The sequence below is a fragment of the Diadema antillarum genome, unplaced genomic scaffold (genome assembly GCF_040938485.1).
Source record: "Diadema antillarum isolate AM-2024a unplaced genomic scaffold, OU_Dant_1.0 scf00000078, whole genome shotgun sequence".
Taxonomy (NCBI): domain Eukaryota; kingdom Metazoa; phylum Echinodermata; class Echinoidea; order Diadematoida; family Diadematidae; genus Diadema; species Diadema antillarum.
The window spans coordinates 606418-622129 of record NW_027270967.1 but is presented as its reverse complement, the minus strand read 5'-3'; the positions used below and the strand labels follow the sequence as shown (position 1 = coordinate 622129).

Sequence of the window (15712 nt, the reverse complement as noted above, 5' to 3'; positions counted from 1 at the left end):
AAAGAAGAAAAAAAAAAAAACTTTCCAGAGAATTTCTATTAGGCTACACATGCATACACCAAGTGTTAAAAAAAATAACCCTGCTGGCATTGCATAAATATGAGGGAAATAGTAAAATTTTGAAGTGTTGCACTTGACCTTTGACCCCTGGCCTTTGACCCCATGAACCCTACATTCTCTAGATAATCACTTCCAGTCAGTACATGTATATAGTACCATGTTCCATGAAGATACCTTGAACAATTTTCCAAGGTACGGAGAAAAAAAGAAGTTTTAATATTTTTACTCAACCTTTTGACCTTTGACCTTTGACCTCACGACCCACACTTTCACCAGAGAATCTTAATTGGGTAATACATGTATACACTAAGTTTCAAGAAAATATCTTCAGGCATTCAATAGATATGGTGGAAATAGTGAAATTTTATGTATTTGACCCTGACCTTTTGACCTTTGACCTCATGACCCAAACTTTCACCAGAGAATCTTAATTGGGTAATACATGTATACACTAAGTTTCAAGAAAATATCTTCAGGCATTCAATAGATATGGTGGAAATAGTGAAATTTTATGTATTTGACCCTGACCTTTTGACCTTTGACCTCATGACCCAAACTATCACCAGAGAATCTTAATTGGGTAATACATGTATACACTAAGTTTCAAGAAAATATCTTCAGGCATTCAATAGATATGGTGGAAATAGTGAAATTTTATGTATTTGACCTTGACCTTTTGACCTTTGACCTTGAGCATGTGCACCCAAAAGTTGATAGGCACAATTTCACCCCCTAATACACATACATGCCAAGTTTCATTAGGATACCTCAACAGGTTTTGATAGTTACCTTGTCCACAAAATTAATTACGGACGGACGGACGGACGGACGGACAACCCGAAAACATAATGCCTCCGGCACCACTTCGTGGCGGAGGCATAAAAATACAGATCCCCCTTAACTTACTTTTTCATAACTATAGTTGTCTTTTTGATTTATTAAATACATTGGTGTATAGAAGAAAACGTCATCTGAGAATGTAAATTGAATTAAAGTATCATATTGACCAAAACTTGTCTTGTCTTCTAGTCCTTTTAGTCTTCTTTACGGTGCTAGTGCATAGCCTAATCAAAGGCCTGAGTGAATATGGTGCTGTTGGATGAGTTTATTAAGAGATGAGATGTCCTACTTTTAAGTTACAAAATTGCATGGGTAAAAAGGGTATCTAAAAAAACCAAAACAAAACACAACAACACCTGCCGACCCTCTTGGGTTTTGACAATCAAGGGCAAACAAACATTTTTGTTGTTGTTTTTGGCCTTACGTGGTGTCAGGAGTGTCATTTGCACTCATGCCTCCATATAAGACAGACCGAGTTGTAAGAAAAAATACATAAAAGAGCAAAGAGTGATTGGACAGATCCATTTTGGACAAACATTACAAACCAATTGATGGGCTAAATGTCAGCCCAGCACAACTGCTCCTGCATGGAAGGACAAGAACTACTCTTTCAACATCTAACAAGGTGCTCCTGCCAGTTGTGGGGGGAGGGGAAGTGTCAAAGAGAGGTTGGAAGTGAAACAACCAACACAGAGAGAAGTATTTTACAGTGGAACAAATGAGCTCCAACTGCTGCAAGCAGGGGAGGAAGTGAAAATGAGAATTTTAAAGAAACTGTGGAAAGATGCAACAATAGTAACAGAGAGTTTATTTCCTAGAAGTTATGTGGTTGACTGTGATGGAAAACAGTATCTCAGAAACAGCATGGACTGGAGTGTGCTCTCCACAGAATGTCCAAATAAGGAGTGCATATTGGTGCCCACTTATGAAGTCGAGTTCACTGCTGTGGCACAGTGCATAAAACTCAGGAGTTTACCACGGACTTTGAAAATTATGCCATACTCTCTGTGGACTAAAAAAATAAACCCTCAAGATAATTCTCCACTTCCTTAAAATCCTTGGGACAAATCATCTCTGCTAGCCAAGAAACTGAACGTATGTAATAGTCAAACACATTCTAGCAGTAGCTGTATGGAAACTGACATTTAGTGTGATAACATAGCGCCCTATCAACACACTTACCCTCAGGTAGTAACACTAACACTACACAAACACTGGATCTACAGTCAGATGGACCACCAAAATGGTTGGTTTCTCACTTTCAGTCAGTTCAAGTCATGCTTGCAGGGTCGCATTAAGGGCTTTGAGGCCCTATTAAACAGAAGACCTCAAGTGGGAAGTCTGTTACAAACAAACTCAAAGAGTTGTGGCAGGATTTGAAAATCTGATCCAAAGATCACGAGTCACACACAAACACATATGCACCAAAACACACACTTAATCTGTCAGGATTTTGGTGGCAAGTGCTTGACCAACAGGTGAAAGCTCTTTGGGTCATCACCGTGTCCAGTGTGCTTGGGGGCCTCCTGGATCTCTGGCATCACAAAAGAGCCATCATGCTATGAAGGACTTTCTGTGCCTGGTGTCAGTGGTGTGCAGTTGAGATGGTTATCACTGATGGCTGAAGTTGATTTCTCAAGGAGCATATTCCAACTGGCAAAATCTGGGCCTAAACAAGAGAGAAGAAAAATGATGATATAATCACTTCAATCATTACTTTGTTCAATTTAACACTCATTGATAATCATTTAATGAGTATGTGAAAAAAAACATCCAAAAGTGTCTCTGGTATGACTGCTGCCTTGATTTAATAGAAGACATCGCCTTAACATGGGTCTGTAGTTGTATGAGAGAATACAACACGGAAACAGGAAGCCATTCAGAGTGCTCAGGTGTTTGAATTTAAGGCTTACTCTGCGTTGCATCGCAGGATTACTTGTATATAATACCTTGTGATAAAGTATGGTAATTTTCTACAGCATTTCAAGAGGTTGGGTAAGAAAACGGGGCTTCTGCCAACAGTGGTAGAGCCTGCATGTTGCTGCATACTGATATAATGTATGTCAAGTTTTGCTTCATCATTTAACTCATTCATAGCTATTAGTGCTTGAATATTCCGACTCATTTCTACTGGTTTCATGCTCACCTGTCCGTGAAGTCCAAGAAGCTCTCTCGAAATACGACGCCAAAGTCCGGCCTCTTCTCCAGCAAAACCTTTATAATCTGATGATGCCTAGTATCCGTCTCCAACCAAATAAGTCCTCCAGGTCTCAGGAGATGCTTGGCTTGGTGGACGATGGTGGTGATGACCGACATCCCCTCTGGTCCAGCCTCCAAAGCGGTGAAATCTTCATATCTAAATAAGAGAGGATAAGTGATGGTGTCAAATGTGAAAACAAAACTGTTCGGCTCCCTAAACTGAGGCATGTCATCCTCTAACATACTGTGAGTTTGACTGGAAAGTATGCATGACTTTTATCTCACAAACAAAATTCTACTAACAGTTATATCATTAATCAAGTTAAGCTAACTTCTAATTTTCTGGTCATGTGGGTGCATGGGGGGGGGGGGGGGGGGGCACATGGAAGGGGGGTCAAAATCCACCACAAGTGTATCATTTTTTACACCTATACATGACATCAATTCTTGGCATTTAAACAAAATCTGAAACAAAGCTAAGATGTCCTCCTAAATGTTCATGCTGTAATATCACTACAGAGTGAATTTTGTCCATGATGACTTCACATTGCCTTTATGCAAAGTTTACCTTGTGCATGAGATAGACATGAGTTACTTAAAACAAAAACAAAACCACACACAAAACCTCCATTAAAGACTAAAGGGAAAGATGAGAATTATGCAGCAATAATTTGTTGGTTTTTTTTCTTAACAGAGGTATTACAGCATGTTATAAACTGTAAAAGATACACTTCCTTTGAAGTTCTTTTTCTCCCAATGATTTTTTATCACTGAAAGTGAGAAAATTTGAGTGTTGTGACTGCTTTTCATTTCTGATTGAATAATGTAATTCTTTCATACGTGACTCTTTTAGTGTCTACCTTAGAATTTCTTGTTCCAGGTCATCCATATCACCAGAAAAGACGTACGGAGGGTTACTGACAATGGCATCAAATCTGGGTCTTTCTCCGATGAGGCTGACAGGAACCACTTCCTCTGTCAGTGAGTAGTGATGAATATGTAGGCGCTCTGCCACACCCAACCTTGACGGACAGAATATAGGGATTGCAATGGAAATGACAAATCACTTGACTACAAGCCCAGAGCCTCAACAACTATCTGCTACAGAGGCAGTCACTGGCAAACCTAAAATTCTCAACAGTTTTACCTCACTAAAATCAAGTTGAGGCTCCAAACACTGCATGTTTGAAGCAGTTGGCTGTTCATAAACATATCATTTAAAAGACTTCCATATCAGAATTGTTCCTTGGCAGATTCTGTTGTAAGATTTCATTGGTATTTAACCCAGGGCTTTTTTAGAGGTGGGATAAAACCAAACAGACATGACCTCATCACGAACAATTTGGACGTCCCAAGTGTTCTCATCCCAAAATTAACACACAATTGTGTTTCTTAGATTTAAAAAAACTAACATCTGTGATCTATAATCTGCCATTTACTTAACTATGCTTGCATAACTTACCTGCACATGTCATGCTTTTGACCGATTCTTTCTTGTTCTAATTAATTTCATATCTTTATCATTGTTGTTCCATATACCACTCGTTCGAAAAAGAGGGGAAACAACACATAAACCATGAAAAGTAACCTCCATTACTTGTATTTTCCTGTCACTGCTATGATAAATTAAGAAAGGTAGTTTGGGCCAAAGATAAAAGTTGTTTTCAACTCACATTTCTGCATTCTCCCTTGTAAGCTGCACAGCATCCAGGGAAGCATCTATTGCAGTCACGTGTGCCTGTCATAAACAACATTAAGAGTGTTATAACTTTGTATGATTCACAGAGTACTACGCAAGACCTCAAAAACAAAAACAAACAACATAAGAATATATGAAAACTTTGACTGCAAAAACCAATATATATGCAATTTTCATTTTTCTTTTTTTGACGGTCATGTTCAATTTAAAAAAAAAAGGAAAATCACATGACACTGCACTCATTTCTTAACATGAGATACATTTGAAGATATAATCAAAATCCTATTTTAATTTCATTACTTTCTTTGCTTTTTCAGTAGATCTAATTCAAAATATCTCTAACTGATCAAATGGATCAGGATATATCAGTTTTTTCCATTCTATTTCTGGACATAACATGTTTGGTCTAAAGGATTTGAGAGTACCACTTTCAGAGACTGTCTTGGGGGAAAAAAGTGAAGACAAAAGAAACAAAAACAAAATCCAGGGTAAAAATGGATGACCAAGATTTGTAAAACCAATTTATTGATAATAAAAGAAAGGAGTAAATTAAAGATTCAGATGATTCATTACAATCATAGGACATAATGATTCAGGAATAGCTTGCAAGGGTACTTTTTTTTACCTTTTCAAATTCCTTTAGGATGGCTATGCTAATAGCACCAGACCCACAGCCAACTTCTAGGACTTTGAGCTTTCGGGTGTTGTCATAGTGACTTGCAACCAGATCAATCAGCATCTGAGGATGAGCAGAAGCGAAAGCAACAGGAAGATTTAAGTCAGAGGTAGAAAGTTAGTCTCAATGAGAAGCTGTGGGGGAAATGGTACAGCTCAAGATGAAGATTTGGGAGACGTAGAAAGGTCAGAGAATGTTTATAATATGTGACTGCCAGTGATTCATATCAAATTGTATTGAACATGGATAATATCAGAGCTGTCCAAGTCACTTGACTATGTATTGAAGGCAAAAGAAAAAACTCCTTGTATTGATTTCCAACATGCAATATCAGTAAGCATGAATCTTCTTTTTAAGGAAAAGTTTCCTCAGGATTCTGCTGAAGATATGCCAGGGAAGTTCTTACCCAGCAAAAACAAGAAAAAAAAGGGGGCAACATATATGCTTCATAAAAATCATAGCTAATCAATTTCAACTAAAGGTCCTTTTAGTGTATCCACACTAATAGAAATGGGCAATAGCAGTCACTGTTCTACAGCAGACAAAACAGTTCCCACAGGATGCTTTAAATATGTTGTAGGATTTCAATACTAGTACTATTCAAACAGTCATCGTTTGCTCTTATGTGTTGTTACATTAAAAGTTTTACTGGCCTGGTTTTTTTTTTTTGCAACTTTTTATACAACTCTCTATACAAAAGAACATGTCACCTCTGAGGTACTGAGGTCAACTTTCCTTGAGAATCACAGTAAAGGTATTGCATAGTCATAATCTTTTTAATCCAGTGGAATATTCATACAATGTTACTGAAACAAGTTCTGGCATTAATGTTCTGCAGATATAATTTCTCACTGGTGAAGATACACCTTAATTACCCGTACAATTCACCAACAAATCGGAGGTATTTTTTTCTTCTTCTTTTAAGAGATTGAACTAAAAATAACAATCTTAGGTTCCAAGCTCTGACTGACCTCAGTCTCTGGTCTAGGAATGAAGACTGGCTGTCTCATCATCAGGCTGATGTCCCGGAACTCCCACTCACCGAGGATGTATTGCAGTGGCATCCTAGTAGCATGAAACAATACTTGTGGTTTATGTAAAATGAAAACTTACACATCACCTTCTGTAAAACTCTTTCGAATTTACTGCTATCATTCACACAAAAATTAAGCATTTTACTTATTGTATCCTATGATTTGTTTTGTTTTATCATTATTTCTTTTTTGCCACACATTGGAATGCAGAGAGAATACTCTTTGCATGCCTCTATAATTCCATTTGATTTTGATCATGACCAGTCGGACCTTGACTCTAAGATGTTGGGAGGAGGAATCATGGCCAGTTAGAGGGGAATCAACATTGAATTTAAGTTACCTGTAAATAATGTTTTTACTTTATTAGACCAGCATTAATTTGATTGGTGTTTCTTTGCCTGGCAACAGAAGTTACCAGTGTTGTTTTATGATGTGATACTTGTACTGCTTTTGTGAAATAATTAGATTAATGCACTACTACATATAGGTATTCTTCTACACTGATCTAAAAATTGCCTATATTAGTAATAACAGAGAACACTCTTGTGATATGATAGACCCATTCAATCACTGATATTCACAAAGACTGTTGTAATAATTCCCTCCGCAAAATGACTCAACCTTCTAACACTTGATACAGGGAGACTGATGTAGCTCAAGAATTTTTAGACTTACCTGGCGAGTTTTTGTTCAGTCATTTCAGACAGTTTTTCAATCTCCACTGTAGAAAGGTGCCTTGTATGATCAACTCTCTCAAAGTCAGACAACTGTAAGGGAGAGATATTACAGACACATAACTGAAATCTTTTTCAATCTGCAGAAAGAATTTCAGAGGATCTTACAAACACGATGAAAATAGCAAATAGAATTTTACCCGACTAGCCGTATACTGAGCAGATTATCCCTATGTATGTCTATTTAAATCACACCATGATGTAGTAGACATTGTTTGTCCTTGACTTACCTCGTACTGTTCAATCATACTTTTCATGGAATATATTATTGAGTCAAAGACAGCAAAAATAATGACACTGGAGACTTTTTTTTTTTCCTTCTTCTTCTTCTTCCGATAAAGTGCTGCCCTCAAATGGTCGAGGATGAACGCACTGCGAGAACATGCGCATACGCCGCACCGGGGCAACAGAAATTTGAAATCAGGTGAAAAATATTTACAGGTGCGAGTAAAAATCTCTGGATGAAGAGTTACATCCTACAGAGTTCCCTCAGCGCAGTTTTGAAGGCGATGAGGGATGGGTTTGAATGTGTCTTCAACAGTACCAAGTTTTTCTTTTCTTTTTCTTTTTGCTTGACATGAGATTTACGGAGAAGTGGCAATTTGAAGATCTTTTTTTTTTTTTTTGCTTGTCATGAACCATATATTGTCATTGTGTCAACCCTCTCTGCCTCAACCCCCCTCCCCCCCCCCCCCGAAAAAAAAAGGTAGATCCACCCCTGCATATGATAGATAGACAAACAAGATGCACACATCACATGCAAGACAGTAAGTGACCCCATTGAAAATTTTATTGAATATTTCTATATTTGCACAAGTGTGCACTAGATCATTGAATTTCAGTTCTAAAAATGTGAAAACTCCTGGTCTGCCCCCCCCCCCCCCAACGTTGTTGTTAATGTTAGAAATGGAATGTTAAGTTGCTTTGCAATTAAGGTTAGTTTTTCTACCTGTTTTATTCCTAACACGTGGCCCACAATATATTGAGCTGAAATGTCTGCTTCTGGGATGGCCCTTTCTTCAAATTTTGAAGTTAACTCTTTTATCGCTGAAGATACCGACGTCGTCGATTGAAACGAGCTAGTATAGCGGTGGAAATGCATCGCAATAGTAAGACCTTGCCGGAATCCGTAATGGGAGATGCCTACGCTTGTAACTGGCGATGTGGATGCACATAGGCCTACCGCTACCAGAGTTGTACCCAGAGCCCTGCCGTGATGGCAGGGGTACAGTGGGCATGTGGTCGCTGCTGCAGGGCTGGAAGATCCGAACAAATAAGAACTAAAGGAAGCAATACGTGATGGCTGATGAGATCTGTGAATAACCCAGTGTGATCTGGTGAAGAGTCCAATTACGTCTCTCATCTTCATACTTGAAGGATTGTCAGTCTGAAGCTTTTAAAGTAGTTCAAATTCACAGCCATTACTACTATGTAGTCGTTACGAAGAACAGGATCGTACAATATACTACTACACGTGTTGTGATTCTATGCACACACAGACAGCAGTCAGACCGCAACGCTGCTGTTAATGAGCTCAAATCAAAAATTTATCGTACGCGCAGGTTTTTGCGCATGTCCTTCTCAGCACCCGAGATTTTGCGAGATAATTCAGAGACAAAGTGCATGGTCTACGAGATTCACTTATTGGCGACATGAAGATCTACTATCCGTGACTAATGGACATGGTTTGTGAATATTTGAAATAAATGACACCTTTTAATGCTTACATTATATAAAATGAGCTTATGATATCATCACTCATATCTCTGCATGATATCGATATTTTCCAAACGACCCTGAGACAAATTAGAACAAGGCTTTCTATTTATTGCCAACCCGACCCGTTCATAGGTTGAATCACCAAATGAATGATGGTCAACGTTTTAGATATACTTGTTATAATAGCACAATAAGAACTGAATTGGTCCCTCGCTTGGAAAACAACAAAAATTGAAAGTCTCGTCAAGTAAAAATCATAGTGTGGCAATTTGAGATACATAAATGATCATGCGCTCCCAGGGTATCATTAAATAAATCACTCAGCGATGTATACAGCGGATTAATAAGGAATAATTATTATAATACCAAATAGAGAGCCCCAAAGAACACATTTGCGCAAACTTAGTGCTAAATCTTTTATTATTCGTTTGTATGCTATTTATTAATACACGCTACTCTATCTAGTTGTGCAAACAAAGTTCAAGCCAAAGTTGAGCTGTCGATCAGAATGGAGTGTTATTCTTGTTGTTTACGTGGTGATCTTTTGCTGCTACAGTTGCCTGAACCTGAGCGCGTATACATACATTGTGCGCGCGCGCACACACACACCATAGGGTCCTACACTGTCATCTACACACAGCGTATTACTGTTATGTAGAGTACACGTTTACTGTCATTGCGAGAGGTTCGTTCAACTCTCCACTCAGAGGGAATTAACCAATCAGAAACGCGTATTCGCGGCAAACTGAAATCTCGTCAAAAATTAACTGTACAACGCAATGATTAATTCGCCAACCTGACCCGTTCATAGGATCAGCCCACATAAAGTCATTATGTTTTCATAGAATGATATTTTCTCTTTCATTTTATACCTTTTCCATTTTGGTCCACCTTAATTTCATTGGTCTAGTGTACCCCTTAAGAAAATGAAAAATATGCAAAAGTTTGTGTTTCATAATTTCCTTGTTCAGTATATTCTATATGTCATAACCTTTTAAGTGGTCAAATTTCATCAAAGTACAACTCTTGAGCTTTTTATCGATGTATAAGTGATGAAGATTGATAATGTCGTTTAGATTTACAGACACTCTGAAAATGTGGTCTCCCAGCTCATTACGTATTCATGTCCGTAAGGTCCATGCATACGCGTACGATAAATGCGAAGGCTTTTCAGGACGTTGCGGTCTGACTGTATGTGTGCATATTACAGCAGGGAGCTGTGCGCGCCGGGGCCAGCGCTCTCCAACGTGCGAAGTGATGCACATGACTGTTGGGATGGGACTGCAAGCGAGGCGAGCGTCGTCGACGTATATGCTAGGCACAATTTGTCCGCTTTTAGCATACTTCTAGCAAAATTGCTACAGAAAAGGAAACTGTCTCTTGGCATTTTATGTACTGCAATATGGTGCCTTATTTTGGTTTGCAACCTATTTGATAGTTTGTCAGCTGGTGACGACATTGGTACCATCAACCAGGGGCGGATCTAGCTTTTTATAAAGGGGGGGGGGGGAGAGTGTGGGAGTGGGGTGTTCCCCCTCCCACAGTAGGGAGAATTTTTGAAAATCTGTGTGTGAAAATGGCGTTTTCTTGCATCTAAAACACCACTATTTTTGGTATAGAGGCCATTGCCAAATTAACCCCCCCCCCCCCCCATGATGGTCCTCGGATTTTTTTTTTTTTTTTTTTGGGGGGGGAGGGGGTTGCAACCCCCCAACCCCCTCTTAGATCCGCTTCTGCGGTACTACAAAGTTGTGAAGACCTGCTTCTTGTGGGTTTTTCTTTTGTTTTGCCGACTGAGCGCAAAATGTGAGAACCTCTTTTTTTGTCAGCTGATTGGGCACCACAATTTTTAGGGAATAAATGCGAGGACAATTGGGCACCACAAATTGTTACTTATTTCTATCGGTACCGGTACTTTTTTTTTGCTTGTCAGCTCATTAGGCACTACAATAAATTGGTTGACATGATTTGACATAATTTCATGACAAATTGGCATAATTTTAGGCCGTTTCAAGCACAATCCCATTTTCGCTAGTCACACTGGGAGATTCTCCCACCTGAACCCCCAGCAAACTGGAGACCTAAACTTGTGCACGAAGCGCACATCGTGATCGCGAAGTCCCTTGCGGCTGGCGGGGGTCCTGGGCCCTGTTTCATAAAGCTGTTCGTAAAGTTACGAACAACTTACGAACGACTGGTGATCAGTTCTGATGTGCTATACTTATTAGAATTTCCATAATTCAGCACGAGAACTGATCACCAGTCACTCGTAAGTCGTTCGTAACTTTACGAGCAGCTTTATGAAACACCCCCCAGGACAATAAGAGCCATGGACCCTAGGGCTCTAGATAGATGCTCTCTCGTGCTATCTCAGGCTTATATTTTTCAACATACGAAGGCACCTATGAGTATATAAGTAATCATTCAATTGATTCAAATCATAAAACGTCAATTCATATGCATCGCGGCGTTGCCGCTTGACCTAGCTTGGATCCCATGTTCGAAAATTTAATTACTGCAGGTTTTGAAAATGTGATTGGGCGGGAAAAAGATCATTTCAAGCGGGAGGCACAGAGCCAGGGCGGGAGAAATTAAATCGCATGCTTGAGAAATGACGGGATATTTCCCCAGTGCGAATATGCATGGCTTTCGGCGAGAGATCTCCCGTCGCAAGCGGGAAAGTAGGAGTCTACGACATCAGAAATACAGACGCGTGCATAGATTCCTTCCTCAGGTTCCTCTCATCAAGGGAATGAGAGCATGGACCATGGGTGGTATTCTGTTCAAAATCTTCCGAAGTTTCCTCCAGATATAGGAAGTGCCTATAGGAAAGATAGAAATTGGTATTCTGATTTTTTTTTTCTAAGAAGGATTTCAGAATACTACCCATGACTACAGTGTATAACCATGACCATGACTGTGATATAGCTATGGCAATGGCTACATTTTCTAAACCCGAGCGAGCGGAGCGACCGAGGGGGGGGGGGGGGGGGGGGAAGGGGTGTCCCCCTCCCACGGTGAGAACTCTTTGCAATCTGGTGTTGAAAAAAAGGGGCAATCTAATGCACGTTTTGCGTATTTTATCGCATTGAAACAGTCCCACTTGTTCAAGGTAGCAGTACATTTTGATGTAGATTTTTATCGAACAATTTGCCAATAAAAATGACATAATTAATATTACACTGAAAGTCATGAACGCGACCGAGTCCGAGCAAGGAGCGGAGCGCCTGGCGAGCAAGGACGGAGGGGAGGGTGTGGGAGGAGGTTGTTCCCCCTCCCACGATGAGAACTTTTCGCATTTTGATGTTGCAAATGGTGCAATTTGATGCATGTTCTTGCGTGTTTTATCGTCTTGAAACAGTTCCACTTATTTAAGGTAGCAGTATATTTTGATGTAGAGTATCACTGAACAATTTGGAAATAAAATGACATTTAGATAAGCTTCTATTCTTACACTGAATGTCATGAACACGACCAAGTCCGAGCGAGAGGAGCGAGCGAGGGGGAGGGGAGGGTGTTTGAGGGTGAGGTTGGGGGTGTTCAAAGGTGCATTAATTCTCCTCCCACACGAAGGTGATTTTACATTTTCAGACCTGAAATTCACCGATCTGGTGCAACCTTTTGGTGCAACACTTAGATATTTTTTTTTCAGTGCCAAATAATATTATGCAGATATGCATGTGTCGCTTTTCTGGGTCAGGAACATGTTTAAATTTAATTAACTGTTGGGTAGCCTCACTGTTTGTTTGTTTTTTTCATTGAAAAAAAGAGAAAAATTGCAAAACAATAACATTTCATTTCTTTCATGAAAGTTTCAATACTCCAAGAGAAATCATCAGATATCATTGAAGAATGTAGATTTAACTTTGTGGTTGCAAAACAATAGCATTTAATTTCTTTCATGAATGTTTCAATACTCCAAGAGAAATTATCAAATATCATTGAAGAATGTAGATTTAAGTTTGTGGTGTAGCTTGTGAAGTAATGATACGGCATCATTTCTTTATTTCATCATTACGTTAGGCACATGAACATCATATCATCTTTCTCTGAAATATGCTTGCTCATGCAGTTGCAACCAAGTGCCAAGACTTCCAGGCATCTGTGCAAATGCACCCAACTGAAAAATGGAGGAAAAAAGAGCAACGCAAAGGAGCCATTAGACTTGGTGAAAGAAAAAAAAAAACATATCTCACATATTTATACCTAACATGCTTAACACGATGAAAACATAGATACATTACGTGCCCTCCCTATGGAGTGAATCACATGTTGGTACATTATTGCACACTGCTTCTTTGGAGGCGGCTTAAAATGTTTAATGGGCAGAGTAAAACATCACGGTGTAGTACAACCTCAAACATCAAACTATAAAAAGTGTTCAGCATGGGAAAGTAAGTGTAAATTGTAAAGAAAAATGTATGGCGGATTATGTAACCTAAATTCTGTGCTTGCACACCTTCTTCATCGTGGTGTCTCACAGGGAGATGATGGGAAGTAGAATATTAAGTTTTACATGAAGAATTTATATGCATACACTAATAATATGACTCCATTTAATGTGATTTGTGGTAATATCCTAATGCAGTTATTTGACGTATAGTAATGCTCACTTTCAGTTTTGGATATGGTAACTATACACAGCCCAGTCGCTGTGGGCACGGCGTCTGGTCGGGCTAATGGATATGTTGAATCACATTTAATATGCATCACACAGTTTTTAGGTTTCTTAGGTCCAGTTCGATGCATAGACCACCCTCGACAATGATAATTTTAAAAGTATTATAGTGAATCAATCCAATTACAATTTCAGGGTATGAAACTATAACTCATTGCCCACATCTTACAGAAAACCCCATTCGATTTGCTTCAGTGGTCAAAGAGAAATGAGGAATTTTGTAGAGCATGTCGGGAATCTCTTCCCTCCAAGTTCTACAGCTAATGTGTTCACACATTAATATGCAGTTCCAGGAGCATCCAAGTGCATGCATGACATGCTTTACAACAATTCACATTTCTCTGTGACCGCTTAACCAAATTGAATGGGGTTTTCTGCAAAGTAGAGCTAAGATGTTATATTTTAAGACTCTGAAGTAGCATTTAGACAGTTTAATCAAATTGGGGGTTATCAATGCGAAAATCCAATTGTATTTTTTGACATAGGATGCATGTCGTGAGTTCGACACCCACGAATCATACAGCCCACCAGTAGCGTAGACAGGTCCTCAGACCTGGAGGTATGATTTGCGGCCCAAAGAGGCAATATCGTTCAAAGAGCCACACACAGACACATGGCCATACGTAAGAAAAGTGGCAGTCCAGATTGGGGGGGGGGGGGGGGGGGGGAGGGAGCGGCAAAAATATACTTAAAAAAATAATATTCAAATACATAGCGAAGGGCTTATTGTGGTATCTGTCATTTCCGTGTGTGTCTTTATTGTGCCCTATTAAAGTCAATGGGAACTGGACCAAAGGAGAGGGTTCGGATCTTTTGCATTTTTGGAGCTGAAATTCTACGATTTCGAGCACACTTTTGCACTTCTGCACACTATTGTCAATGGAAAAAAATGAACATTCAAGGCAACGTGAATGACCATTATGTGATATTTTTCATATCGTTTTCAGAGTCTGCGTCTTCACTGTGTACATAATTCAATACACGGAAATAGAAAGTTGGGGAGGGTGTGGGAGCCTCTGCATTTTCAGAACTGAAATTCAACGATCAGGTGCACACTTTTTGGGGAATATATTTCGGAAAACTTTCATTTAAAATAAATCATATTTAAAGACATTGCGAATGTCTTTCACGAAAATACTTGCAGGGTACTCTCGATTTCATTTATATTACGTCTGCATCTATATCAAATGTTATTTCTATATATTTCCGTGTCCTTTTCACGCATCCCATTATTCTTTTCGATATACTTCTGTTGAGGATCGCTGAAACTGTTATGCCTTTCTGTCCGTTGTATTGTCTTCCTGTCATGTTAGTTTTGTCTAATTCTGACTTGTCTCTTAGTCTCCCTTTATTAGTTTCATTGTCCCAGTCTCGTTCAGTGTTTATTCGCGCGCGTGTGTGTGTCTGTTTGTTACTCTGTCTTCTTAGTGGGCTTCCAGACATTTTTTTCCAGACTTTTTCCCCAGACTTTTTCCCCCTTTGCACATCAGCTTATTTTCCTATTTGACATCCTGTACCTGAGGGGCCCACATTCTACAAGCTTTTTATTTGGTCCCGCCATTTTTCGAAGTTTGCGTATTGTTTTATTTCGTCTTTATCACTATCAAAAGTTCTCATGACAACGTGATATAACTACAAGGTTCCACAATTATATTCTTCTCAGTTTACTTTGTTATGCTTATGCAACCTTATTCTCTGTTACCAAGGAAAGTGAAGTGTGTATGTTATTTTCGAAAAAATTAAACAAAATTTGAATTTGAAATTGAGTTTGAATTTGTATTTGAAATTGAATTTGAATGGCTTAAATTGTGGTATCTGTCATCTCCCTTTTCCTCGTGTGTATCTTCATTGCATCTGTACTAAGTATATAGAGCTGGACCAAAGGGTAAGATGTGGAGCTTCTGCAGTTTTAGAACCGAAATTCAACGATATGGCGCACACTTTTAGCAAAATAAATGGAAAATGTTCAATCCCAAGTAAGAAATGATGATTAAAAATTAAAAAAGTGAAAAATCACAAAGCGAGAGATAAAATATAAACCCCTCAAAAAAAGTTTGGAAATCTGAGTTTTAT

At 39.0% G+C, this 15712-nt stretch overlaps 1 protein-coding gene across 1 annotated transcript; it reads right to left on the bottom strand.

Moving 5' to 3' along the window:
* Positions 1 to 3042: 3042 nt before the first annotated feature.
* LOC139717629 (MTRF1L release factor glutamine methyltransferase-like) lies at positions 3043 to 8484 on the bottom strand. The gene is made up of 7 exons (XM_071629136.1): positions 8192 to 8484; positions 7184 to 7275; positions 6446 to 6539; positions 5424 to 5537; positions 4773 to 4837; positions 3960 to 4121; positions 3043 to 3256 (listed from the first exon to the last, which is right to left on the bottom strand). The coding sequence occupies exons 1-7, from the start codon at positions 8342 to 8344 to the stop codon at positions 3043 to 3045; spliced, it is 894 nt and encodes a 297-aa protein (XP_071485237.1). The 5' UTR covers positions 8345 to 8484.
* Positions 8485 to 15712: the final 7228 nt, after the last annotated feature.